Source organism: Rhodamnia argentea, chromosome 7, assembly GCF_020921035.1.
Source record: "Rhodamnia argentea isolate NSW1041297 chromosome 7, ASM2092103v1, whole genome shotgun sequence".
NCBI classification, from domain to species: Eukaryota; Viridiplantae; Streptophyta; class Magnoliopsida; order Myrtales; family Myrtaceae; genus Rhodamnia; species Rhodamnia argentea.
The window spans coordinates 28,232,359-28,259,588 of record NC_063156.1 but is presented as its reverse complement, the minus strand read 5'-3'; the positions used below and the strand labels follow the sequence as shown (position 1 = coordinate 28,259,588).

The following is a 27,230-nucleotide window of genomic DNA, read 5'->3' as shown; positions in this document are numbered from 1 at the left end:
GATATATTTTAAAATTTAATTGTATTTTTTTAGAGCTTTAAAAATTTAATTATATTTTTTCAATTTGACATATTTCAGAATTTAATTTTTAAATTTTTGAAAATTTTAAGATTTAACTATATTTTTGCAATAAATTTTAAGGTTTTAGGGCAGTTATCCCTTCAATAAATATAATTAATTGTCGATAAACTTTAGAATATGAACGGTCGTCCTCGTTCAATTCTCTTTTGGCCACAACAGCAACAGGACAGAGCTTCTCGTGGCGACGTACCCTGGAACCATAACCTGCGCAGCATCTCCCGTCGCTCTTCTCTGGCAAAGTCAATGGATAAGAATGGATTCCGAGTCGTCTTCACCTTCTCGCCATTGAAACTCTGAAGACGGACCTCGATCGAAAGCCATGGGATTCGCTTCGGCCATTCAGAGCTGCGCGCGAAGCCCTCGTCTCTTCTCTCCGCTGCCGCGCGGGACTTCACGGCCGCCGCCGTCGCCGTCGCCGTCGGTTCAGCTCTCGTCTCGGTCCGCCTGCGCTCGCATTCCCTCTCTGATCGCAGGTCTCTCCGTCATCGCTACCCGCCCCCCTGCTTTAGCTTTCTTTAAGTGGTCTGAATATACCTTTTTTCTTGATTTTGCAGATAATCGAACCCGCCATGGCCACTGCGCTCCTGTCTCTTGCTTGAGAAAGACTGAGCAGGAGGACGATTTATCCACCTCTGGTAAGATTTTGGCGTTGTGGCACTGCCTCCTGGTTTCACTCGTGTGTGCATGTTCTGTATACCTGCGTGGATAAGCACCGTGAATAATAATGGCGTTGAACTGTCCGACTTGAGAATATGACCGGCAGTACCTTCCTGCTAAACTCGAATTGCGAATTTGGATGTGTTGTGTGTCAGCTTATAGAATAATTGTGCAACACCCCAAGTTCCCCTTGGATACCCACTTCTAAATGGTCTCTACCCTGAGTAAATGTTGGGGCTTCGCCTACATGGAACGGAGCATGTTGGTACAAAGTGGCTGCAGCAATGGGCCCTTTCAATATATGTTTGATTACGTCTATAGTACTTACTCCTCGCATTGGAGGCATTTCGAGTCTATATGATACTATTAGATGTTAATATTAGATTTTATGGAGCTCTTTCTTCTAGCAAAGCTGATATGTTCAATGTCCTTTCACCAAGTCATGCATTTGTAGTCTGTTTAAGAAGCTTTTTTTCCTAATTAGCAATTTCCCTTCTTTGAACGATGCAGGAGATGCAAAAAAGAGCAAGTTGTACAATGACGTAAACAATGCTGACCAGCGTCAATTGCCAAAGAAAAGGGATCAGGAGAAGGAAAACTATATCTCATCTGTTGGAACTGTTGCTCTATGTGTGAGTTTAATTTGCTTTTGTTTCATATTCAGTTTACACTTCTGCAGATTCTTCGCTCAATTCATGATATGCATTCTACAGGTAAGCACTGCAGTGGCTTTTGGGGTTGGTATAGGCTTGAAGGATGGTGTTGGCAAGGCATCTGAGTTTTTTGCTGGGTATGCTCAAGTATACATTGGACAAGACTAGTTTTTCTGTAGCCTGTCCAAAGTATGACCAATTTGGGGCATTGCACATTTTGTTAGTGCTCATAAAAAAATACATCGATAGGTACCTCATTAGCATCTGGAAGAAATACTATGCAAAGCAAGAGCGGTTTCCTCTTTATTGTTGATTACTCACGAACTCAGGCTTCCAAGCATTTTCTCTTCTTTTCTCAATTTTGTTATCCTTGTTCCTTCACTTCACTGCCACAGGCCTCATGGTTTGTCCTCTTGCTTTGAAGACTTATTGTTTGGATGACATTGGCGTACTTCTGAATTAATGACACCGAGATTGAAGATACTTCATTATGATTTCGAAATGTTGGTCTGCTGTTACCTTTATAGTTGACTCTGTCAATCTGTTGAATTCATACATTACTCCAAGCATCTTCACAAATCACAGTCGAAGTACACATTCCGCTGGTTCAACTAAGTTTGTCTAAATTTCTGAATTTTCTCCACCTTGGTGACGTGGATGCACTGCTTTCAGGTACATATTGGAGCAGAGTTTGTCTGTAGACAATCTGTTTGTCTTTGTTCTTGTTTTCAAGTACTTCAAAGTGCCAATCATGTATCAGGTCCTTTGTTAACCTCTTACCCATTCACATTCTCATTCTACGGATGATTTAAGTGTTTGTATCACGTTCCTCACTGTTGTTTGTTACCTTGAACATCTCATCATTTGACCTGCATTAACAAAAGTAGAACAGGGTACTTTCTTATGGCATTGCCGGGGCTATAATTTTTCGTCTGACATTAATAATACTTGGGTCAGCCACCTTACAGGTAAATATTTTTGGTGCAATACTTGGGTCTGCATGTGACTTTTATTAGTCAACAGAATTCTTATTGGGATGATTATTGATAGTCTACAATGTTGTTCCAGAGGTTTGAGGGAGTAAACCTACTTCTGGCTGCAATACTTCTGTACTCGTCATTTAAGGTACCTTGTTCATCTTGAAAAATCCTGCAATGTTATTTTGACATGTCTATTTCACTTTCAGTCACAACTGATGATGATCCACGTTGGTTTTTTTATCTGAACAAAAAAGAGCTCAACTCACAGTTATGAATACTATAGGTTCTTGTCAAGGCTGAACGAGAGCTCAACTATTTCTCTTATGGCTTAGGATTAAGCAAGAGAACCAATTTGGGATGTTGTTGAAAAAAATATCTGCAGAACCTTGGTGACAACTGCAGTCTTTCTTATGAAAAACAGCAATAAATGTCTCATTTCTTTTAATCAGTTAATAAAACGATGATTTTATTTTCTGTTTTTTTGCTGTACAGTCTCCTTCGCCTGATCTTGTGCTATTATATAATTCCTTTCACACTTATCTTTTAGTGTATTTGTACTTACAATTTTTCATTCTCAGTTCTCTAACCAATAGAAATTTCTCTCTTCCATGATAGTTGTTGACCAGTGAAGAAGATGACAGCGACCTATCTGACAACTTTATAGTGAAGACATGCCGGAAATTTATCCCAGTCACAAGTAATGTTTTGCCTATCAGATAATTTCCTTTTTTCCCCTTAGTCTTACTCCTGATAATTTGTCCTCTTTCTTTGTTTTCTTTTGAAATTAAGTCTTCTAGCACTACTTATTCATGCAATTTAGTCCTTCCGTTGATGTTCATCTACATGCAGTCTCTGGCATATCCAAATTGTCATGTGAAATTGAGGCACCATATTAGCAAAGCACAGAGCAATAGAAAGAAAAAAAAAAAGGAGAGAGAGAGAGAGAGAGAGAAGATCCTCGACCCTTGCCTAAGCCTGTCACTTAGGGTCAATGCTCTTGCTGGTAGCTGGGGGACAGATAGTTTGCCACCAGCCCCCCCACTTTTGATATGTTTGTCAATAATGTCACATCCAAAATTTGACAGTGTTATTAATGGTTAGTTACTGAACAATTCAACTGAACAACTATATTGTTAGAGACTCAATTGCCAAAATTTCGAAATTTGGGGTGAGTAAGATTGGACCTAACCATTGTTGTGTCATGAATGTTGACCAAATAGCTGATAGACCACGCTAACCCATAGATATGGAAGTCTAGGTTAGTGAAGTTTTACTTTTTGAAAGTCTAGTCAAGTTTCCATAGAAGTTTTTGTTTTTTGCTTGGGATGCTGCTTGGGGACGTTTTCTCACGTTGGGTAATCTTAAGCAGAGAGAAAATAATAATGGCTATTAGGTGTTTTCTGTGCAAGACTGAATAAGAGAGTGAATCACTTACTTTTTCATTGCAGCTAGACCAGAAAGATCGGCACTACAATTCTTGAAATTTTAAGTAAATTCAGTGACCTCAGGCTCAGTGTGACCTGAACTTTGGGCTTGGAGAGGGACTATCAGTTTGTATAATGGAAAGAAATAGATTACCGAGATGATTCCTCTCCTTGTTTTTTGACTCATTTGGAGAGAGGAACAAAAGGGCATTTCAAGGAGTTGAATCCTCTTGTGATTCTTGTAGTAATATTTGGTTTTACTCTCCTCACTTTTGGTGTGGCAGGAAAGTTCAATTCGTCACATCTAGTTTGTTGAGAATGTTAGAAGTTGTATTTTGTGTATAATTCTGTAAATGTGTAGCTTCAACCCGAAGTATTTTGTATAGAGCTGGTACTCCCTTAGTACCCTCTTGGTGGTGCCTTCTTAATGAAATCTTACTTATCATTAAGAAAACTCTTACTTTCTGAACTTTAGGGTTGAAATGTGACAGACCTTATAGGTCAGGGATGATACTGCATTTTTGCTGAATTTTAGTTTGCCAGGGTGTATGAAGTCTCTCTTTTCGTTTGGTAATAGATCATGATCCACAGTCTATTCAGTTTATCAGTCTCTAATGAAAGATCATCAATACATTTCTCTATCTAAAGAAGACATTGCTATAAAAATCAACAGTCATTGTGATCCTGCACAATAAAGTAGTATATGCAAATTTGCAGAAGACTATTTTATGTCTTAATAGAACGTATATCTGGCGATTTTTGGTGAACTTTTTTAAGCTAGTTTTAGTTTTGTCCTCTTGATGGATTATTTTGCTATATTTGCTTGAAGAGGAGCTTAAATTTTCGTTTCCTCTTGCAGGTAGCTATGATGGTGACCGATTTATAACAAATCAGAATGGCTTGTGGAAAGTAAGTCTTGATAACATCCGCAGTTAGTTGTGCTAGCTTTTAGTTGTTCGTTGGCGTCACGTGTTAATGTTAGATATTGTGGGGCTACCGCCAACCGTTCTGAAAGTTTAAGTTGTTAGATGAAGGCGTAGTTCAATATTTAATATTCTAACACTCCCTCTCACGCTTAGTCTAGTCTTGGTGCGGCAAATTGGGGCCTGTAAAGATTCGAACTCAGAACCTCCTGCTCTAATACCATGTTAGATTTTGTAGGACTACTGCCAACTCTTCTAAAAGTTAAGCTGTTAGATGAAAGCGTAGTTTAATATTTAATATTTTAACAGGTATCTATGCTAGTACTTACTACGGAACATTCCATTCTTGAATTTTATGGTTTGCATAAACACATTGTTAAAAAGTATATCTCCGTGGCATCTCTAAAACATTTATACACGTTTCACAGGATTTTTTAATCTGGATTCTATTAATAACAGGCATCACACATTTTGGGCAGGCCACTCCTTTGCTTCTCACAGTAGCAGTCATTGAGCTCAGTGACATAGCATTTGCAGTATGTTTCCTTCTCCATCTCTCTTAGTAGACATGCATATTTTGACATGGCTATATCCTCAAACAATGCATATGCATGCAGCTGGCAGTGCAGATTGTATGCGCACTTGCATGCATGGGTTTTTCCACTAAATGTTGTGTGGAAGCGTTGACGGATTTAACTCTCTTTTAGGTTGACTCAATACCGGCAGTGTTTGGTGTTACACGGGATCCTTTCATTGTGTTCACATCTAATCTGTTTGCGATATTAGGTAATTCTAACAGTATGGACTTTTTATTGATTCTCATAAACCCTTGTTGTTTTATGCAAACTGCTCTGGCTGGTGCAGTAAAATTTGTGTTCTCACCGGCATGTAGAGATAAAACCTCGGATTCAGTCTTTTTCTGAATATGTTGAATGAGAGCGTTTACTCAAGCTTGATTATCTTAGCTCCAATAGGTAGCATGTTTACTTTTGAGCAAGGATATCACAGCAAGCAGTTGATGTATACATAAGTGGAAAAGCACACTTAAAGTTTTCTCTACTGTTGACTGGATGAGAAAGGAGGATAACACAGTGCAATGTTCTTTGAATGAACTCCTATATTGAATTTTACTGCTAGGAGAATAATTTATGTTTTTATCAATTGTAGGTTTAAGGTCACTTTACAGACTCATTTCTGAGGGTATGTCAGACTTGGAATATTTACAGGTAAAGACAAATCACTTGTCTGCTTGGATTTAGTGATACTTGCGAAGTCTTCTCATTACCTCATGTCCTAAACATTTATCAGGATGTAAGTCGTGCTTGTGTGTGTGATGCTTTCTTTGAAGACACCTAAGTATAATCATTAAAATAACCAAGTATAATCATACATGGCTGTGCTTTGCAATGCCAGAGTCAGGATTTGTATCATATTTTTAACAGGCATTAATTGATAGTATGATAAAAGATTTAGCAGTTAATTGCTCTGCTGAAAAGTTTTAGGCATTTCGAAAGAGTAGTATGAAATTAGTATGAAATAAAGGGAATTACATAAGTGTTAAGACTTCTGGGGTACCAATCCATGCCATCTTCATTTCACAAGTAGTGTCCACTATTGGATTAGCAAGACTGGGGACAATTTTTTTCTTTTTTAAGAATAACTCAATTAATATTTCATGTTGTGTTGAACGAATAAGGTAATTGGATGTAATCAAGATAGGATCCAAAACAAAGTAATGGTGAAAATGTAAAGATTTTCCTGGTGTGAGATATCACCTTGTTCGAGCTCCATTTATTCATTGGGGCCCAGACTGTGCTATAGGCTTAAAAGTTTCTGTAAGAGACTCCTAGGACAGAGAACTAGTGAGTGATTGCCTTCTGCATCGGATGATTTTTACGAAACCTTTATTTCGTGGTTTGTTTTATCTGTAAAAAATAAAATTCCTTTTGGAAAGTGTGAATCAATGTTCATTGGGCTGCTGGCTCTACTGTCCTGTGTGATCACCTTGTGATGGTAATCTTATCATCTGAATCATGTGTTGTCTAATAGCTAAGGTGCTTTATTTGTGATTCTCGCTGGATTGATGCACATTATGCATCCCTTTCCAGATATAGTGAACTTCTTCATGTCCTGGTATTGAATCACATTCAAGTTGGTCTCTTTATATGTATATCCTTAAAAATAGAAAGTTGATCTCTTCATGTGTCAGAAAGCATGCAACTTGAATACCCTTCAGATGTGCAATTAGTTACACACTGCTATGAAGATCCAGGTGCAGTTGAAACTTGAAAGTGTGATTTATGCTACTGAGTTCATTATGGAGTCTTTACTTAGAGGCAATGGAGCACCAATCAAAGTAATAGGATGGTCTTTTTTTTTAAAAAAAATTTCTGTGTCTTTAGGGTTGTCTTCAATTACCAGTTTGTTGGATATGCAGGAAGTTTAAACTAGCTTACTGCACTTTTGGCTGCGGTACTACCTATTACCTAACATGCTTATTTTGGTTATTACATATTAGAGTATTCACAAAATATCCATCTCTGATAGTGGATGGTATTAATTAAAGTTAACAAATAAGAATTAACAATATTAATAGTTAATGTAATTACAGTTTTGATTATCTATGATCAAAGGCTTCCTTATAAGATTATCTCATTAATAATTAATAATTATCCTCCCTTGTAACTAAATCTGTTTTAGCTAAAAAAGGGAGTGCATATGACTTGGTAATTCTCCTCCATTTTTCTCATCAAGAAGTTCTTTGTGCTTCCCTTTTCACCATCTTTTGGGCCACTTATATAGTATTTTAATTACATAGTTAAAATGGATTTCATTATCTAGTTTGATAGCATTCTCACAATGTCCCTAACATATTAATATTATGATATTGGTTGTTTGCAGTAGTGTTAGATAGGAAGCATGCATGGCATCCATGTTCTGCGAAATTTCCAGCTTGATATTGTGTTTCCTCGACAGCTGCATCTCCTACGATCAATGAGTTTCTATGCGTGCTCTTTGAGTTGGTTCATTCGGGTTTCTTTTGAATTGGTTTTTTGTCTTTTTCAGCCATCCATCGCTGTTGTGCTGGGCTTCATCGGGTCTAAAATGATCCTAGATTATTTTGGTAAGCCTTTTTGGGCTTCTGCTTTGTTTTCCACGCAATGCCTGCTATTAGGAGGAATAGCTAAATGTTTTCCATGGCAGGTTTCAATGTATCGACAGAGGCTTCTCTCGGTGTTGTAGCAACATGCTTAAGTGCTGGAGTAGTGTTAAGTCTTCTCAAGAAATCTGATTAGCCAAACATGCAGTTTAAGCATATAGCTGCCTCAGGTGAGAAATCTGCTTCTTGACATTGCATCTGAGTAAACGGTGCTCCTTCATTTCACACATCTAGCCATCCTTTGTTCATCATGACATGAGAGTTGTGAACTCCAAAACTGTGAGGTTATTGCCAAAGAACGGATCCTTTGTTTTGAAAGAAAAATACTTTCCCCCACATTCTTCCCCTTTTGGAGCTAAGATGCACTTAGATAGTGGCTAGGAGACTTTCCAGCCTTATCTTCAGCTTATTTGCTATATGTCCACTATCGTTCTTAATTAACATGATGGTGATAAGATGCTTGTCTTTAGGTTTTTTGTGTGGTGCGGTGACTCTCCAACATTCTTGAGCTCCTCTGGAAATGGCGGTAAACATTTGGGGGGAATTTTCAGAATTACATGACCCTGCATTATGAATATACAATCGCGTCGGTACCACCAGATGTCCACAGATTTCCAGGAACTCCTTTTGCCCTTCCAAAAGGGAGAACACGTGAGGAAGTGAAGATAGAGAACATAGTTGATAGGTTGAATTTCACTTGTGTAACTGGCTCAATGCTTCAAAGTGCAAGAGCGCTTTTACATTGATTGGTGAAGCATACATGATGCCCTCGCTGATCCAATGTGTTTCTTGGTTACTGTTCAGGTATTTGAATAAGATGTCCAAAGAACTGCGTGGTGGCAATTCTTTTTTAGTGTTGATGCCAAAAATTTGTTGCTTTGCTTTATGCTGAACCCCAAGCTCAGGGAACAGTTCCTTGTGGAAAAAATTGGAGATGTTTCTTTGTTTAGAAAAGGGTTGATTTAATCCTCGGGGAGGTGGTGCCCATTGGATCGAAGGAAAGAATCTCACCCTTAGATCACTAACCTTGTACGAAACTTTACATAGGAATTACAACAAAGATGCTCGCGATACCGGTGGACCACTGAAAAGAACCTCCTTTGACTGTGGCTTGAGCTGTTGAGGTTTCTACCACTCCAGTGAAGCCTAATTGCTTTGGAGAAAATTACATGCATTTGTTTACACTAAATTTATATTGAGAGCAGGTTAAAACTTTTTGGCCAGGGGAAAAGGGCTAAACGCATAAGGTTGAACGTCGAACGTCAGCAAGGGTTCGTGGAGTTTCCATTTGGATACAAAGCCGGGGGCATTGGTGTGCGTCACCACTGATGAAATCTGCAGCATCTACTCCATGTTTATATTAAATCTAAAGCAGTCCTGACTTCTGAGCAGAAACTGATGAAAGTTCTGTTTACGTGCTTGAATGGAAAATCATGACGTTAATCAGACTGCCTGCTTTGAGTTTTGACCACTTCCAATCGTGTCCAAGTCATCGAAATGGTGATGTGACGAACATATTCCTGGCGCATGAACTGTGCGACCACACAAGAACCTTTTATTTTTCAGCGGGATACAGTATAAGATTTCGTGAAATTTTCGATATTTGATTGATTTGATCTAGGAAAATAAGTCTAGACAATAATTATACGTACTTTTAGCTCGAACGTGAGGTCGAAGGGAAAGGTTTATTATACATAGACCGAGTGTATGCCCTCTGAGGGCATTGAACCGTTGAGGATACCGGTTGGGATCGAACGGTATCTACTCGGGTGCGGATGATAATGTCTTGGAAACAGAAAAAACCTGACGTCACTGCTGAGCAACTCTCTAAGGTCATACATCGTCAAAGGAAAAGACCAATCCAAACACTTCCTCATGTGGTGTATAAATTTACACGCAGACGCACACTTCAACCTCGCAATGATCTTGCATTGAATCCGCTACATCATTCTCCATAGAAAGCCTATACCCTTCACTCAAATTTCACAAGACGCTAGGCCAAAAGTGCTCCAATGGCCACTGATCCGTAAGATAGCCCCCATCTTCATCTCACCTATTTACCTCTTTTGTTCTATTTCATTTTACTCTATGGCTTTGGGTTCAACAACATGAGCTTGTGCCTTCTCTTTTTCTTCTTACCCTTGTTGCCCTAATGCAGAAAAGCCAGAGAGACTCTCCCTCAACCACTGGATTCTACTTCAAGCCCACCTCCTCTTTTTGATGGAACCACCAGGTAACTCTTAACATGTCCCCATCTTTCCTATTCTTATTCAGCTCTCTCTCATCCACATCACATCAGGCTCAAAAAAATTTCTCTTGAATGAGTACAGTTTATGTAGTATCTGCAGCTTCGTTTGAACTGTGCTGTAGAACACCCAACCATTTGACAATAAGATTCTAAAAGCTTTCTCCCTGTCTTGTAGGTTGTATATAACTTATAGAAGCCCTTTTGCCCAGCGTGTATGGATCACTAGGAATTGCAAGGTCTCTCCCTCTCTCTCTCTCTCTGCTATTGCTTTTCTTCTGATTCTCTGTCCTGTATTCTGTGACTTGCGCATGGTTCTTAGTCCTACTGTTGAGTCGTTGCAGGGACTGCAAGACAAGATCAAATTGGTCCCTCTCTCTCTCCATGACAAGCCGGCTTGGTACAGAGAGAAAGTTTACTCCGTCGACAAGGCACTCCTCTCTCCCCTTCTCTTTCATCGAGTTTTCCTGTATGGAGCTCTGTGTCATTTGATGAACTCTGTTTAAGAATTCCGTTTGAAAGTCGAACCAAAAGATTGCATGTCTTGCCACGCACTGTTCGACGATCCCCTCACATTCATTACGCAACACCTGATTGCATTTGACACCGCAAAGTTCAGCAAAAGATTACTCTTTAATAACTGGAGATGAATTGGTAGAGTGTTGCTTAATGACATATTATGTTGGTGATCGGATATAACAAGTTGGATATCGAATTTCTGTTGCTCAGATGACATTTTTGTTCTCTTGAATCAATTCCGTTAGGTCCCATCTCTGGAACATGACAACAAGGTCATGGGAGAGTCTCTTGATCTGATGAAGTACTTAGATAGCAAATTTGAAGGGCCATCTCTTTACCCCACTGTAAGTCTGTTCACAATTTTTTTTGGGGGGTCTAAAAACATCTGGACGGGTTAAACCCGCATTTTATTTTGTCCCTGGATTCGACTAATTTAGATTTGGGTAAACTTTGGTTCCGCAGGATCCCGCGAAAAGAGATTATGGCGAAGAGTTATGGTCTTACTCCCTCGAGTTCATCGATCTGATGTATTCCGCGTTGAAAGGAGAAACAGTCAAAGTACTGGGTAAGACTAAGAACAGAAACTGTCTTTGCTGAGGAACTCAGAGAACTCCAGACTAGCATGCGTACATATGTCGAAGAGAGTCCATTTTCAGATGATACTGATGATGAATTTCATGTCAGGTCCTCCTCTCGATCACTTAGACCGTGCCCTCAAACAATTCGACGACGGGCCGTTCTTCCTCGGCCAGTTCAGTTTGGTAAGCCACCTTCTTAAGAGAGTACACAAAACAAGTTACAGGAGAGGACACATCCATCTGGCAAAATGTTGCTTCACATAATGATGCCTCGCATACACGTGCTTTTTGCAACCGAATTGTATCCTCATTTCCACAACTGATTCACAATATAGGTGGACATAGCTTTCATACCGTCTGTCGAAAGAATCCAGTTGCTCTTATCAGACGTATGGAATCATGACATCACGTCGGGGAGGCCGAACTTAGCTTCCTGGATAGAGGTAAATATTTGCCGACTCTTGTTTGAACGAATTTGACATACTTGGTACACATACTACTTTCCTCCAATTCAAAAAGGGGAGCAGCCCTTAAACAAGAAAGAAGCAAGCTTTAAGTAGTCCCGGAAGCCGAACCCAGCAACATTGCAACAAGTTGTCATGGCCTTTGATGTTCATTTTCACCTTTCTTGTATGCTGGCATTCATGCACTCACCGATTTGAACGTGTGACTGCTCGCACTCAGACATGGGCGATGTGCTCAACGTAATAAGCTGAGAGATTCTTACCAGACCAAGAGATTTTGTGCAGGAGATGAACAAGATCGACGCTTACACACAGACCAAATATGATCCTCAAGACATCGTCACGTATTTGAAGACTCGCTTCTTGGTACCATTCCTTCTAAGACACCCACATTTGCCGACATCATTTCCTGTCGGAAATTAAGCAACTCGTGTTTTTATTTCTCACAAGAACTTTACTTTGCAGGCGAGGCATTAAGACCTGAGCATAGCAGCTGTAACTTTTCTGTCTGGTGGGTGTGAGTTTTGACTTTGCAAGATGCCGCTGTACCTTTTACCAAGGCCGAAGTCTCGGTTCCGTACATTGTATTGCATTCGTGCTTGAATAATATTTGGATAAATAATGAGTGTACTGTATCAGTACACTTTTGCTTTACCCTACGAATGTATACAATCCAAGACTTTAGAGATTGCATCATCATTCCTTCTCCTTTAATTTGGTTATTACCATCTTTTCTATCCTGAACACTTCAGACCCCAACAAGGCTCCAATGGTTTCCGTCTTCCACATGAATACATTACACAAGCAAAGAATGAGGAGGAGAATGATTACTAGGGGAATGATCGATCACTTTAGAACTCAAGGTAGTCAGCATAAAACGCTCAGATATACGAAACAACTACGGCAAATTCCAATGTAAATGCGAGGATAATCATGAAGAGCAACTGTTACTGAATATAAAATGGTGTTCAAGCCATATAAGCAAAAACTGATTGAAGACCGAATACTAACTGCATACACGCAGCTTGTTGAAACCGAATGAAGCCAAAAAGAAGATATTATACCAGTATACAGATCTATATTTCACTCTAGCACAATTGAAAATAAGTCTATTACGTTCAGTGTACTCCAGACAGATAATGTTTCCTTGCTCTCCAAAATACAAGGCTAAGGGGTATCAAACACATGATGTATCAAGTAAGATCAGGGTCAAAACCACACCACAGCTTAAGGAAGAACAGCAGATCCATGAGAAAGCCACAAAGAAATAGGTAGGCTATATACATTGGTGAAGAGACAGAAGGGCCGAGAATGTGGTGAAACTACTTACAAGGCTATGTGCATGCACTTATGGCAGGGAAAGTTTGGAAGCCACCCCTACAAGAAAACCATAAAGAATCTAGTTGATGGCATCGCATAAAAAACAAGTCAACTTTGATCGATAGAATGTAATCCGTAGTGCAATTGCTTCGAAAGTAAAACAGAGCGCTCCAGACCAGCAGCTGCATTGGCTGGGTCAAAAGAGTGACCCTCAGACACCAGAGTATCCCGAAAAGTTCTGTCCTAAACCAGGTACCAAAGGATTCACTTAATCTTCTTGGTTTTCTCTCTATCTAATAATTTAACACCATTGAGCTTCTTGAAACTCTCTTTCTTTACTCTAGGAGGGGTGAGAGGAGCAAAGGAGTTGCTCAGAGCTGATTGAGTATCAGGATCGTATTTTTGGGAAGCAAGATATGTCAGAGCCGTGACGACATCAGCGATGACTGGACGCAAATTAGGCTGCTCCTGGACGCACATTGCAGCAATTGCAAGAGCTTGATACAACCCCCTTGGAGGGTACTGACCTTGGAGCGTCGGGTCAGCCATAAGCATAAACTTCCTTCGGTCTTTGAACAATGGCCTTGCCTGCAGTTTTCAGATGAAAATTACATTAGACTAATCCAACACGAAGTTGCTGGGTGCGATAAAGAGAAAATTGCACAAGCTTCCACAGCAGCTTCCACAAAGCTACCCCTGATAGCTTTGAGATGCTGAGAGCAATAGCAATTTATCTGGAAATATGAAATCAAGGAAGTTCTAACATTACCAAGATAATTTACAATAACAAAATTAGAACTACATTAATAATGACATAAAAAATAGTTGTTATAGTAATAAAATATCGATGGTAATGATTATAATATATGAGGCTTCTATTATCATTATTTCTATTAACATTATAATCAGGACTATAAGGGCACACAAATGTTATAGTCATCATTACAATTACACTAGTATAAAAATAAAAAAATTAGTGCTATTACTACTGTTGTTGTCGTTTTAAGGACATACAGATGTTAGAGTGGTCATCATATAACGATAATAGTCATTTGTATCATATGGTGACAATGGTACGTACCAAAAACTTCATAATACGGACACGAAATATTATGTTATGGGTCTTTTTTTCATCATTTTAATAGTCTCAACAATCTCGCAACAGTGTTTGTCAAACGCATTAATCATCACAGGACACCACCTTTATGCAATGTGCTGCCAAGCAAATACGCTGCTACAACATAGCTACAGCACAACACCAGTTATACCAAACACATTTGTATGCATGTTGCTTCACTGCTTCCACTTGTCATTGAAATTGTAATTATGTCTGCAGACATTAGAGACACCGTTTACTTAAAAGTTCACCAAATGGAAGATTTTCAGTAGACTTCGACACATGGGAACATCATTTTGCAGTTTGACAGGAAAAATATAGGTGTCAACTATAGCATCTCTTACCCATGCAACCAGGTTTTGTTCTCCCGCAGCTCTTGAATTGTCTATTGCTTTCCTGCCAGTTATAATTTCCAAAAGGACGACGCCAAAGCTATAGACATCTGATTTGAGTGTCAGTTGACCAGTCATAGCATACTCTGGAGCGCAATATCCATAGGTGCCCATAACCCTTGTAGATACATGAGTGTTATCCCCTACGGGGCCAAGTTTGGCTAAGCCGAAATCAGATAGCTTGGGATGAAATCCCTCATCAAGCAAAATGTTAGAACATTTCAAGTCTCGGTAGATCACAGGAGGGCTAGCTCTGTCATGCAAGTATTCCAAACCTTTTGCCGCCCCAGCTGCTACTTTCATTCTAGTATTCCAGTCAAGTTGTTTCTTACCAGGTGAATTATCTGCAAGCAAAAACATGAGAATTGAGAGACAGTCAAGCAGTTGAGAGAACATAATCAGCAGGAGCTGACTCATCGATATGGATAAAGTTAAAACGAGATTCTGCCCATATATATAGACATATTTGTGATGCATATGTCTATACCGTGTAGATGGTCTTCCAAAGATCCCAATGGCATGTATTCATAGACCAGAAGCCTCTGATCTCCATCAGCACAGTAGCCTATAAGATTGACAAGGTTAGGATGGTGAAGCAGACTCAACATCAATACTTCAACAAGGAACTCCCTGTTCCCCTGCAACCCATTTCGATCAAGTTGCTTGATAGCCACAACCTACATTAAACAAAAGATGGTTCAAATTGCCCCACAGTGTAGGTGTCAAGAGTTACAAGTCTTCAGTGAGCAGAAGTACTTATATCTAGACTTCCTGTAAAATGACAAACTTCAAGTTAATTCAAGGATTGTTTTTGTAGCTGCTAAATGAACACAGATAATGCATGAGCACTTCATAGATAGCTACAACCTTGACTGTGCAGAGATGATGATTCAGGTAACTATTAAGATTGAGGAAATACAAAGGGTGAAACTCTTTGGAATGCAAAATTGCTGCTTCAAGTGATCATCACAAGAAATAAAAAATCTGAAGAAAATGCGAAAGCAAAAGGCTGAGAAAATCAAGCTTTGCACAACAAGCACCGTACTAGCATCAGAAAAGGACCAACCTCGCAAACAAAACTGTGTTTTTACTACACTCAAGACTCCTGAACTTGGAAATTTTGGAATAAACACTTGACATTGAGTTCACTTCAATCTACCTGGTTAGTTTCCAAACGGCCTCTGTAAACTCTACCAAAACCTCCCTCGCCCAGAAGACAGTCTGCTCTGAAATTCCTAGTTGCAACCGCTAGGTCTCGGAAGCTAAATGTCTGCGCTGCAATCTGGTCAGACCCACCCCCTCGCGAGGTCTCAGTTCCACTCAGTGAAGAATTCGACTTCAATTTCTCTGAACACCACAGATGACAATCACCACATCAGGAATCACAGAAAATACGATACAAAACAGACTGTGGAAACGAAATTAACCACATAAGGTTGAGCAGAACCAAACGCAAAAGGCAGAGCACTAGCAATCCACAGTAAGAAGTGAAATTCTACCGTCAACTCCACATTTTGTCACTAAATTAAACGAAACAACACATCGATAAGTAACTTTACACAAGATTTTTCTCAATATCCTCGTTAACGCGCCTTCATATAACATCCACCGACAAAAAAGGAGCTTGAAGAATACACGCGTAAGCAGGCGACGATTTTTTTTCCTCTCCCCTTTAACAAATGGCGCAGCACAAAAGGCAGGCGAATCCACAACCGGACCTGAAACTAGGCTTCACTTGACCAGAAACAAGACCGATTCTCTTGACGGCGAAACTGCGCCCGCCAAAATCCTCGCGACACTGTCGGAAATGTGCTTCATGCGTTCCACCAGGAGACGATCGCGCGTACCTGAGGAAGATTTGCCGTGATGATCGAAGGGCCGGTTCCGTGGGCTCATCTGCTTCTTCTTCGACTTCGAAATGCCAGAGCACGGAATCCAACCCATCGCTCCCCTCCTCCGTCCCTCCGCCACTCGAACAGATGCACCGAACTGGCCAGTTGCTCCACTCTTCAGCTCCGATCAGAACCACCGCGCGTACCGAACAATCTCGAATCGCGGGCGGGAGAGAGAGAGAGAGAGAGAGAGAGAGAGAGAGAGGAAGAGTGTGTGTGTGCGCGAGTGAGCTCCTTCTTTTCTCTGTTTCCTGCGAACTCCTTCCTCCTCCTTTCTTATTCTTTCTTCTTCTTCTTCTTCCTCCACGCAGGAATCGCGCAGCGAAACGGCCCGGTATAATGGAAAGTGCGGAAGCGGACAAAAACGGGGTGTCGTTTTCGACCCCTCGGGGCGGGCAAACGATGTCGTGTCGGGGATTTCGTCGCACTGTTGATCTATCCCCATTCCCCGCCCCCTCCGTCATCTTAACATTACCAAAGCTTTGACCGAGTCTGATAATTTTACGCGGGGTCTGCGGGAGTTGGATCGTGTGCACGTCGGTGGACGAGAAGGTCGAATCACGGAGCGTCGGAGAGGGACTCGTCCAAGGGGAAACGGACGGCTGTGATTTCTCGTCTCCGCGGGGACACGGATGTTTATGGACGCACGATCGGCCACCGCTGTGGGGGCCACATTGGGTGATGATCTGAGATTCGGAGAGATCGTCTTGTGCTCTTGAGACCGAATCTCTCCCTTTTTGTGTTTTTTTTTTTCTGTCTCTTTTATATTATTCAATAATTCCTTTATTGCCACGCCAACCAGGTGCTCGAAAAGACGGCAATCCTTAGGCGTGCCATTTGGCCCCACTGTAGCTAGGCTCGTCAAAAGTACATTGACCATAACGGATCAACCGAAATGAGAGCCACCCAAATCGAATTTGATCGGCCGATTCGTCAAAAGTAGATTTGATCGGCCGATTTGGTCCCATTTCGAGTTAGAATTGGAATCGATTACGGTCAGTCCGGTTTTCGATTCTAGGAGGTTTCGGACCAATCGGATCGGATCGAATAATATTTTTCTTAAAGGAAATTTCCCAAACGTAAATATAAACTTAAGCCTAATTTGCTTACTATGACTTATAGATTTAGCAACAACGCGATGCAATTAACGAGAAATGGTACGGTAAATATGTTATTAACATGAAAATTTTAACGAAAAATCACAAAAAATATGCAATTGACCCAATGATTAGACCTTCTTAGAATCGGACCGAATCGGTAACCGATCACCTCTAGTCAAAATGATCGACTCGGGTCGGTTCAAAAATGACCCGCTCCAAATTAATCTATTTAACTCAAATCAACTCATATTTATGTAATAACGATCCACACACGTGCTGTCCCGAACCGAGCCCAACTCATATCGATAAGTTCACAAGAACTCTAGAAAATAAATTAGTTCTCGCACGAATCCAAGTTCAATTTGGTCCCCATTTGAAGTCATGAAATCGACAATTTTATGACTATTCTTCCGGATGCAGATCAAATGACGCACCCATATCCCAATTCCGGCGCTATTCACTCACTGCTTTTTGCAGCCACGGCCTGTGATCAAGCTACCGCAACGCGACAATCACGCGGAGGAACAGCGAGTAAGCGGTCAACGCGCGCCTCTGCTTCTCTCGACCGTGACCTGCGAATATCTAGATTCTCGCAAATCGTTGACCGCGGTCAAGCAAACAGCGACGAAGCGGTCAAGATCAGGGACCGCCGACCCAACTCTACGAACGACGCGTGGGCGTTCGTCGATTCTTCGGACGAGAAGATGAGCGGGGGACGAGGACAATCCACGACCCGAGACGGCTGATTTGCGAGAACCTTTTCTACTCCCACCCACCACGCAAAAAACGTCCATAGTGATTCGAAACGACATTTGAAACAGGTCCCCACCTGATCAATGCCTTCGACCCACCTTCTCTTGAAAAGAAACGGAAAGAAACTGGTGTGTTGAAAAGGATGAAGCTTTCATGGTGCTTTGTTTACACACGTGCAATGATTGCATTGAGGTTGGCGAATGCATCTTTATGTGAACAAGATTTCCCGCGCCATTAAGTTCAGTCACGTATAAGTCGAGTCTAATTCGCTTCTGCATGCATACGCCATACAACTTATGGTACGGCGTGTGTTTCGATCCTAGGATACCATGGAAGTACAGCATTCACGATGATTGCGCAATTTAGTTGAGTTCGGGGAGAGTTGACAGGATCGCGCTGCGCAAGTTGTTTGGATTAGTGTGAACAGAAAAGAAGAGGGGAGGGGGGAGGGGCGCGTCGAAGCCGAATGAATTTTCTGTGCTATCTGGCAGCAGACAAAATTTCACCTAAACTTCAAAGAAGTTGCGAGTGCACATGTTACTACAATCAGTGTCCCTAGTCCGTCGATCACACTGAAAAGGGGAACAGCTAACCCTGTCTGATGGCAGCAGCGTGGCTCCCATGAGGTGATGGAAATTACCTGTGAAATATCGTGTTCTTTAATGACTAGACAAAATGGAGGTCATACGGTCTTGAATGCGTCGATTTCCGGTCAGATCGGCGAGAAGGCAGGCAAATCACGCGTCGAAACGTCGAGCCTTTGCCTTGGCTTATTTGTTGGCCTGGTGATCAGCTGGATTTGAGCTCTTGACGGGCATTTCATGGTTATGCTTCCCTTCATATGTTGTTATGAAGGATTTGGGATCATCCATTGCTCTTTCGACGTACTTACGCACGCTGCACTTGACACTCGTGCATCTATAGTAACTCCTGCAGAACATGTTCAACCTCAAATATGAGAGATTCAGGCGAAAACACTGTGCATGTTGCTAACTATCTCTCCCTTATAAAGCATCACGTGAGGTTGCTTTCTCGTTGGAGAATGGTTAATCATCATTCAATTATCCACTGCACAGGTGGGGTTCTGTTTATCTAAGCCGCCCTAGCATGATCAACGTGCAAGATTGTTTGTAGGTTTTTCTTACTTGAACATGAAGAGTGTTGAGTTTCTAATATCCCTTACTAATATGATTTAACTAAAATTCCACAAGTTCCTTTTCTACCCGACTACTTAAGCTTATTGGGTTGGAAACAAGTCCTCACCTGGGATGACAGTTTCCCTTGACAACCTTCTGGCCATATTTCCTCCAGCGAAAGCCATCACCCAGAATCTCAGGCTCGGCTGAATTTTGCCGATCAGTGCAGGGCTCTTGTACCCCTTCGGTGACGATGCCGGCTTCACTGGGTCCACTCTCAGTTCTCCTGGAAGAGAGATCACACGTGATTTCAGAAATCGCAGAGTGTTCACACATCAACAACAGTTGCTCTCCATTTTGCTAGGACCAACGTAAATAAGCATGAACAAATAATGAAAGGATATTAGCGGTTGGTAAATAGCCGTTCAAGTTTCTCATTGCAACGCTACTTATTAAAATGACGAAAACTTGAGGTACCCCAGTTCTGAGTGACCTAAACACTAGCAATATCTGATTGTATAGTACTGGTCTCTCACCTTCTCTTACTCCTTCGTTCATCATTACCCAGTTCCTTTCCCTTGCTTCCATCCTCTGCCCCGCTAATATTACACGAACTGTCAGGAGTCCCACCAGAAGGACCAAATGCCTCATTTGCAGCAGCTGGGTCGTGAACTATCAGGCCCTTGCCCTGATAAGACGTATTTGCAGCTAATCCTACCTCAGTCTGATTTTCTACTCTACCTATAGAACCTTCATTCTTTTCGCCTAGTTGGCTACTCCATAATGGGTTGGCTTTGTCTTGTTCTGTTCCATCAGGTATGGTCCCAGGCCCTTGCATCCCTGATGAACTGCGTTTAGGAGGCTGAGGCTTCGAATGGTTGTGCTCACCCTTGTAGACTATTTCTGCTATCTGTCCATCAAGTGATCGCTCAACCTTCTTCTTCACCGGACAGTTTGGGTGGGTGCACTTGTAGTAACTTCGTGGGTACTCACTCCCCTTTACCTGCTTTTGTCCATATTTCCGCCAGTTATACCCATCATAGGAAGGACGATCCACACTAGCTGTGGATGGTAAAGCTTTTGGGTCTTCCTCAACGTCCTGAGCTGCCAATTTCAAGGGTTCACTCGTCTGTTTGGTCTCTGCCACACGTGGTGTAATTTGACGAGGATTTGAGCTCCTTTTTGATTTCACATGGCGTTTTTCTGGGGTCGGATTTTCAGATGGTTGTATCACTGGTTGAGTAGCATTGAAGTTCCCCTGTTGAAAATAGAGAATTTCGTTTTCACGGATCTAACTGGACATTGGAACTAAATATCACCCAAAAAAGTTGCCTGTATTCAGGCACGTTACTTACTAGTACTATACGATCTTTACTGAAAGGGAAACCATAAGCATGAAACAGCAATCATATAGGCTGAAAACTTACTATATTAGCCAAGAGTGAAGCAGCAGCTTTTGAGACCGGCTTTGCCAAAGGTTTATATACTACAGTCCGCTGACTGTCCGAATACAAAAGGGTATCCACTGAATCGCAGATTGCTGTGCCAGAGATTTCAGCCTGAATTTGTCCGGTACAATAAATATTAGATGGGAAAAGATTGGAAAAGGTTTAAACAAGTAAATGAGTCGCGGGGTCACCTGGGATGAGAATATGGCAGCTGAAGTGCGATTCACTGTGGGCTTGAACCTCACTGTCTTGGGTTTAATTGGGGCAACACCACTTTCAGAACCTATTTTAGGGGTTGAATCATTGATTGCACCTGCAAGGAGCTCTGAGAAAGACCTAAAAGTGGAAAACGTAGGCCGCGACGCAACTGGTTTTGCGATCACTGTTCTCTCTGCCTCTTTAGTCTCCATTCGTACTTGTATAGGCAATAAATATCGTATTCACTCAATGCATGGCTAGCTTGTTCAAGATTCAGGATGATTAGGTACTCTAATCTATCTTGTGCCCAGAACGTTCTATAGTCTTAGATTCAGGTGGCAGAAGTTTAGTTGACTTTACTGAAGGGATAGAACAATCCTTCGAGAGCCTCCACACTCAACCAACTAACAACTTGAGCTTAGTATAATGTCTTCTAACCTGCATAATATTGGAAATAGTAAGTATATTGTATTTTCCCTTGAAAGAGGAGAAAAAAAAGTAGAGCTCACATAGTCATGTTGCATATTAGAATAATTAAGTAAATTGCACGTGGATTCCATTGGTCAAACTAAGTGAGATCCCACACAAGAAAGAAAAGCAACAAATCTCGAACTCACAAGAGCTTCTTCAACAAACAGAGGCCACAATAAAAAGTTGCAGCAAGGAAAAAACCAAGAATAGTTTAACAGATATAAAACCACTATCAGGATATTCTCAGAATAAATTTGAGAAGGCATTGTCACTGGTATTAGGTTGAAGAGGTTCATTTTATATAAGTTAGCATATGTAAAATATAATGGGAATCATTTTCTAACGGCTAAAACTTTTAGAACAAATGGTTGCACACTTAACTTTTGTCGTAGTACTGGTCTTTGGTTTGATTTACAGAAGAAATGGTCATGCAGCAACTTTAAGAATATCTAAACAGATAACTATCATACAGTCTAGAAGATATGCAAATCCCAAAAAACACAAGTTCCGAAATATACATCAGGAGTCAGGGCCTACTAAGGGATAAGACTGATGCCGCACAAACAGTAACTAATGATATATAAAAACTTGTCATTAAGTCACTGCCTTGCTATTGCAATCTATCAAACCAAAAACAAAAGGATTAAGCTGCCCCAATCCCAAAATTAGATGCATAAATGTGCACCACGAAAGATTGGTTAACAAATATAGCGCAACATTTTCAAATGCTTTGTTAAAATAGCCCCCATTGCCCTTCTACAGGGTTTGACTAGGCCTCATACTGTGGTCTCCCTCCATCCAATAACTTAAAACTGTTGTGTCGGAAATTCAAACATTGTATGAAAGTCAAGTTTAACTTGTTCATGCCCCATTTAATGTTCTGTTTAGCATTGGGTTCTTGTTAATATTGTTCCTCGTTTGTCAATTCGTTCAAACCCTATTACATTATTTAATGCATTAATATCATACGTGAAGACGAAGTACGAGGAATCAGGTGGTCAAACAAGTAACATTGCGGCAAACAAAAAGCAAACAGAGCAAAACAATAGTTTTGTGAGAGTTTTAGCTCTCTACTCGAGCACTGCACACAGCTTCGTTTTGTCATGCTCTTCACTACTATTATCAGGGAAGATTAGTGAAACGAAAGAACAACCTCATTTCATCTTTTTGTCACCAAATTGCGAGTTAAAGACAACATATAGGAGGCAGACTGCATTTGTCTGTAGGCTGTGAACTAACAAATCAGATCCTCCAACCCACCTCGATCAAAGAGTAGATGTTGACCCAGTTATTGTAAGGACAGACATTCTTCCTTTTCAAAAGTCTTAGTTTTTCACCAACAAACATCATGGGACACATTGAATCAATTTCTCTGAACCATGCCTGATATGAATTACAGTTCTAGCTAGCAGCTTCAGATGACAGTTTCTAAACTGAGAACCCGATAACTCTGGAACCATAAACATGTGCGGCCACAACGGACATTCTAGTAGCTTATGATGTGGACAGATAAGAAAACCTCCCCCTATAATCATCAAATCTTTCCTCTGCATCATCGCCCCTACTAAGAGCCACACACACACACACACACATATATATATTCTCACAGTCCACCCGTTTAATCTCGGCGAAACTGATTCTCTGCCATAAAAGTAATCAGGGACAATAAAATGCTCTTTATTCCACTATTGACATTTCCAATTCCATAAGAGTAAACTAAAGCATCACAGTGCATCCTAAGTAATCAGTCAGTGCCAGAGAAGCGTGCAACAAGCCCAATTTCGACTTCCTGGATACCCAACAATCCACAAGATGCGCCAAATGAAACAAACATGGAACCACGAACAATATCACCCGAGCAAAAAGAACACCAAATGAAGCAAACTGGTTCAGGAATCATCATGGCACAAGAAAACACAGGAAAACGTAAGCACCTAAGCAGAACGTCAGTCGCAACCAGCACGAAATGGAATTGCTCAACCTCCACAACATTCCAGCAACTAATTACGAGCCCATCTTAATCTGCATTGCAAACCAAACAACATTGAAAACCATAGACAAGTCAAAAATCTGGAAACCCAGACACCAAAAAAGAGCAGAGAAAAAAGAAAAGAGAAGAAAATCTGGTGTTTACGAAAGTCAGAAAGCGTGAAAAAAAATCAAACCTGACCTCGGATAGACAAGAAACCCGAGCTCAGCACGAATGCGAAGCTCGTGAAAATCAGGTAGAAGTGCAAAAAGACACAAAAAGAGAGAAAAAACAGGCAAAAAAAAAAAAAACCCGACAAATTTGTATCTTCTTAAGACTAAACAAAGACAACTCGTACAGAGAGGTTTGACTAGTCCGGAGCTTCGACGTCTTCCTTGAACAGCGAACTTCTGAATCTGAGCGCCGTTTCCAAAGTCCCAAAAGCCAAAACCAGAGGGGAGAGAGAGGAAGAGTTCACACCTCGGGAGAAGAAAAGCTGCAAGAAATGAAGCAGAAAAAGGAAAAGCCAAGAAAGAATCGACGAAATCGGAGCGACCGCCCCTTTTTTTTTCAAGTTGCTTTCTTCTTTCTTCCCCAAGCAAAGGCTTGTGGACGTGGAGGTTCTCTGAATCGTCCTCGCTCGAGAGTCAGAGCTTATCGGGAGGGGATGACAATGAGGGGAAGAAGGGTAATAGCGACGGCCATGGCGCCTGTTCTGGTCCTGGACCTGGTGCTGCGGAACCAACCGAGCCCAACTAACTGTCTCTGTGTCCGCTTCTGTGGTTTGACTCTCCGATGCCGAGGATGTGAGAGGAGAAGAAGACAACTGTTGATATTTTATTTTTTTTCCTTAGTAGTTCAATGATGTAAGAAGTACCACAAGGTCCACAATGGCCAGTCATTTTGACAAACTAGTCGAAATTATACATTTTGCGTCCTTAAGCCATTTCGGGCATTTAAAACCTAAAACTCCTGGCAATGGTCCCGGGCGATCGATTCCAGTTCGGATAGGTTCTCATCCAGAAATCTGAAACTGAACCGGGCAGGTCGATTTCTAGCTTGTGAAACCGGTTCACTCGAACCTGAAACCGGACCTGCTTCAGATTTAATCTCGAAAACGATATTTTTTTTTTTTTTTTGGTTCTCTTATTCCTTCCGAGTGGGAGTTTCCCACCAACATTAAAAGACGAAAGTTGTTTTCGGTTTATTTCATAAGTACGTGTTTACATGATAAATTCAACACGTTAAAAGTTAGAAACATTATTAAACTTTTGTGGGTTAGAACTTACACGAGTCTTGACCCTTGACCAGAATAGAGCTTACTTTGGTTCAGATACAAAAGAACTGCATCTTCGGAAGCAAATTTTAATGAGCCTTACAAGTTCTCGACGATGCTTGGACAGTATACCTGAGAGAGGCGCGTGCTGGTCAGAGGAGGCCGCCCTCTGTCCATGTCCAAGTAAACTCACATCGATGGAGTGACCACAGCCTAGCCGAGGGTGACCGGTGAATCGAGCGGCTCCTGTCTAGACGCGTCGCGAGACGGCATACCCTCGACTAGGTGGGCACACCTAACACACGCCGCTCTAATTTAAGGTTACCCGAGACCTTGTTTTACCGTAATAGCGGCTCCGATGCGACTAGACCATGTCAAGTCTGAGAACATACGAGGCAGCCCCAAAGCACCCATCCATTCCGAAAACCCTAGAGCTAGCCCCACGCCCACCGGTTGCCATCACCACCAGTATGTCTGCTTTTGTCGCAGCTAGCTCGAGCTTCCACGACTTTAAGATGTGCAGTGCTCGTTCAAGATTGCGCGAGAGTCATCTGCCGAACAAATGCCCCGGCCCAAAAAAAAGTGAAAACGGAAGGACATCTACCTGTGTAGGAATTGGTCGAAATGAAAGCTTGGATATCCTATGTTATGTTTAGTTTTTTTTTTTTTATCGAATCCTATGGTATATTAAGATCCCGAGCCATGCATATCCTTGAAATTCTTGGGACAATATCGCATATTCAATCAATCGCCTTCTGATGATGCTCGACATTGTCAACCCAAACAAGCTCCTCCAAATCGAGGATAAGAAAGAAACGGCATCATCAGAAATAATTGCATGGGAAAACGATGGACGAGAGCAGAAGGGCCGTGAAGGAGGCAGGAGCTATCAATAGTGGGGCTCAAGCCTCGGGATAGATCCAGCCGAAACAGCCCCCCGTGCTAAGTCCATTTTACTATAATTTGACGCAAAATTATAACGAAATAAATTATGAAAGCGAGTAAGAAAAATCGAGATACAAAGTTATATTTTGATTTATCCTTAAACTAGGGTTATGTTTAGTAAAGAATTTTATTATAATTAGCACATCGCGCCTCTTGTTATATCCCTCAATTACAAGAGAAGGATATATTATATTGCAATAGCTATTCATGTGCCAAAGCCCAAACTATTAATGAAAAATTATACACTCAAACTATAAAAACTCTATGGCGACTCGTGAGCGCTATCGACCAATGAGAAGTATAAACCACACTCAAACAGAACCACCACCCAAGAGCCGACCTACCGATCCGCCATAGTGGCCCGACTGCCGCCGCAACCGATGAAACCATGTAGAGATTGAGATATTTGTGGTAAATCACTTCCTGGTAACTTGACTTGGAAAGATCGCGCCATTCACGTTCATGAACCCCAAATTCTAAGGAAAAAAAAAGAGAGAGATAGAAACTGATTTATATGTTGACGAATTACTATATTTGATCATCTAGAAATTACCAAAAAGTTTCAACAAATTGCCAGTTTTTTTTTTTTTTGTTTTCTTTTCAGATAGCTTACTAATGTGTTAAGTCTACCGACTTTTTTACCGGTAAAATTTGTAGTTGATTTTAGATTTTACGGGCTCTTCTTCCCACCAAACTTTATTTGATCAATTTTCTCAGATAAATTGATCGTCCGGTGTTTTTTCTTGTGATTTTCTATATAAACTGCAAACATATAAAATGAGAATTCACGTAAAATACGTTGTCCTGGCTCTCTCAATTTAAGATTCGACAATGTTTTTCGCATCTCTTGGTTGAAAATCCCTGATTTATTCACCATAATCAGAAGAATTACCTAGCGAAATTCCACGTAATTAATGGGTTCTAACCATTTAGGTTTCAGTTTTTTTTTTTATTTAAAAAAAGTGGTTTTCAGACAAATCTTCTTGGTATTCTTTAATATTTCTTAAAAAATAGAAAGAAGATAACTAAAACTTCTATATTTTTATGGTTGATGTACGTGTGGACTTAGGAAGGGTAGTTGGGTTAGGAATGGCGATGGCGGTGTACGCGTGCGAGGCCAAATATATAAAATTAAGAAACTCTTCTCCGACAGTACTGTCGAAAACGATACAGTATCAATTATAGATTCACACATCATTATCGTATGTTTTGCGTAAAAGACTCATCGATTGAAAAATCACGTGATCGGAAATAACCGACATTCTTGTTAAACTATCAGGCTGGCAATTTCCGTTAAAATTGTATCGTTTTTTTCAAAATAAATAAATAAATGAATGAGTAAATAAAGAGCGACAATGTCACCCAAAGGACCGGAACGGTAGTTGGATCCCCAACAACAATAACACGTGGCTGTGAAACTCGGAGTTCTCCATTCGGAAATATTCGAGTTTAGCTTTTTTTGCAAGTTGAGGAGAGCCAAGGATGTCGTTAACAGTTACACTCTTCAGCTTAAAGACCACATATCCTTC

The 27,230-nt window shown here is 40.9% G+C and overlaps 4 protein-coding genes across 9 annotated transcripts; 2 read left to right on the top strand and 2 right to left on the bottom strand.

Moving 5' to 3' along the window:
* Positions 1-245: 245 nt before the first annotated feature.
* Positions 246-8,760, top strand: LOC115749661 (thylakoid membrane protein TERC, chloroplastic). Of its 4 annotated transcripts, none has more exons than XM_048282310.1 (15): positions 246-554; positions 636-716; positions 1,249-1,370; positions 1,452-1,528; positions 2,064-2,151; positions 2,279-2,359; positions 2,460-2,516; positions 2,987-3,068; positions 4,655-4,704; positions 5,198-5,254; positions 5,426-5,504; positions 5,886-5,944; positions 7,785-7,842; positions 7,923-8,048; positions 8,349-8,760. In XM_048282310.1, the coding sequence occupies exons 1-14, from the start codon at positions 401-403 to the stop codon at positions 8,012-8,014; spliced, it is 1,137 nt and encodes a 378-aa protein (XP_048138267.1). In that variant the 5' UTR covers positions 246-400; the 3' UTR covers positions 8,015-8,048; positions 8,349-8,760. The 4 variants fall into 4 exon arrangements, with proteins under 4 accessions (XP_048138267.1, XP_048138268.1, XP_030542435.1 ...); XM_048282312.1 differs by having other exon boundaries at positions 337-513; XM_048282311.1 differs by lacking the exon at positions 5,198-5,254.
* Positions 8,761-9,795: 1,035 nt separating this feature from the next.
* LOC115749663 (glutathione S-transferase L3-like) lies at positions 9,796-12,395 on the top strand. Its single transcript, XM_030686577.2, has 10 exons — positions 9,796-9,904; positions 10,037-10,111; positions 10,302-10,362; positions 10,468-10,554; positions 10,888-10,986; positions 11,105-11,207; positions 11,327-11,403; positions 11,556-11,663; positions 11,970-12,050; positions 12,150-12,395. Exons 1-10 carry the CDS (start codon positions 9,891-9,893, stop codon positions 12,159-12,161), a joined length of 717 nt encoding a protein of 238 aa, XP_030542437.2. The 5' UTR covers positions 9,796-9,890; the 3' UTR covers positions 12,162-12,395.
* A 706-nt stretch (positions 12,396-13,101) lies between these two features.
* Positions 13,102-16,596, bottom strand: LOC115749660 (probable serine/threonine-protein kinase PBL7). Of its 2 annotated transcripts, none has more exons than XM_030686570.2 (5): positions 16,361-16,596; positions 15,673-15,860; positions 15,001-15,190; positions 14,466-14,857; positions 13,102-13,592 (listed from the first exon to the last, which is right to left on the bottom strand). In XM_030686570.2, the coding sequence occupies exons 1-5, from the start codon at positions 16,455-16,457 to the stop codon at positions 13,269-13,271; spliced, it is 1,191 nt and encodes a 396-aa protein (XP_030542430.1). In that variant the 5' UTR covers positions 16,458-16,596; the 3' UTR covers positions 13,102-13,268. The 2 variants fall into 2 exon arrangements, with proteins under 2 accessions (XP_030542430.1, XP_048138265.1); XM_048282308.1 differs by having other exon boundaries at positions 15,001-15,151.
* A 2,125-nt stretch (positions 16,597-18,721) lies between these two features.
* Positions 18,722-24,323, bottom strand: LOC115749659 (WRKY transcription factor 44-like). 2 transcript variants are annotated; one of them, XM_030686568.2, is made up of 7 exons: positions 23,839-24,323; positions 23,446-23,533; positions 21,034-21,478; positions 20,822-20,953; positions 19,931-20,652; positions 19,522-19,680; positions 18,722-19,188 (listed from the first exon to the last, which is right to left on the bottom strand). In XM_030686568.2, exons 3-7 carry the CDS (start codon positions 21,250-21,252, stop codon positions 19,029-19,031), a joined length of 1,392 nt encoding a protein of 463 aa, XP_030542428.1. In that variant the 5' UTR covers positions 21,253-21,478; positions 23,446-23,533; positions 23,839-24,323; the 3' UTR covers positions 18,722-19,028. The 2 variants fall into 2 exon arrangements, with proteins under 2 accessions (XP_030542428.1, XP_030542427.1); XM_030686567.2 differs by having other exon boundaries at positions 21,034-21,473.
* Positions 24,324-27,230: the final 2,907 nt, after the last annotated feature.

What these genes read in the sequence shown, in the direction of transcription:
- LOC115749660 (XM_030686570.2), bottom strand. Translation starts at nt 16,457, where the DNA reads ATGGGTTGGATTCCGTGCTCTGGCATTTCGAAGTCGAAGAAGAAGCAG. An exon ending in TCACGGCAAATCTTCCTCAG is followed by an intron (nt 15,861 to 16,360) that starts GTACGCGCGATC and finishes TGTGGTGTTCAG; the next exon opens with AGAAATTGAAGTCGAATTCT. An exon ending in AACAAAACCTGGTTGCATGG is followed by an intron (nt 13,593 to 14,465) that starts GTAAGAGATGCT and finishes TGAAAACTGCAG; the next exon opens with GCAAGGCCATTGTTCAAAGA.
- LOC115749661 (XM_048282310.1), top strand. Translation starts at nt 401, where the DNA reads ATGGGATTCGCTTCGGCCATTCAGAGCTGCGCGCGAAGCCCTCGTCTC. An exon ending in AAGTGCCAATCATGTATCAG is followed by an intron (nt 2,152 to 2,278) that starts GTCCTTTGTTAA and finishes TAACAAAAGTAG; the next exon opens with AACAGGGTACTTTCTTATGG. An exon ending in AATGATCCTAGATTATTTTG is followed by an intron (nt 7,843 to 7,922) that starts GTAAGCCTTTTT and finishes TTTCCATGGCAG; the next exon opens with GTTTCAATGTATCGACAGAG.
- LOC115749659 (XM_030686568.2), bottom strand. Translation starts at nt 21,252, where the DNA reads ATGGAGACTAAAGAGGCAGAGAGAACAGTGATCGCAAAACCAGTTGCG. An exon ending in CTGCCATATTCTCATCCCAG is followed by an intron (nt 20,954 to 21,033) that starts GTGACCCCGCGA and finishes GGACAAATTCAG; the next exon opens with GCTGAAATCTCTGGCACAGC. An exon ending in AAGGGAAACTGTCATCCCAG is followed by an intron (nt 19,189 to 19,521) that starts GTGAGGACTTGT and finishes CATGTTCTGCAG; the next exon opens with GAGTTACTATAGATGCACGA.
- LOC115749663 (XM_030686577.2), top strand. An exon ending in GGATCACTAGGAATTGCAAG is followed by an intron (nt 10,363 to 10,467) that starts GTCTCTCCCTCT and finishes GAGTCGTTGCAG; the next exon opens with GGACTGCAAGACAAGATCAA. An exon ending in ACTTAGCTTCCTGGATAGAG is followed by an intron (nt 11,664 to 11,969) that starts GTAAATATTTGC and finishes GATTTTGTGCAG; the next exon opens with GAGATGAACAAGATCGACGC.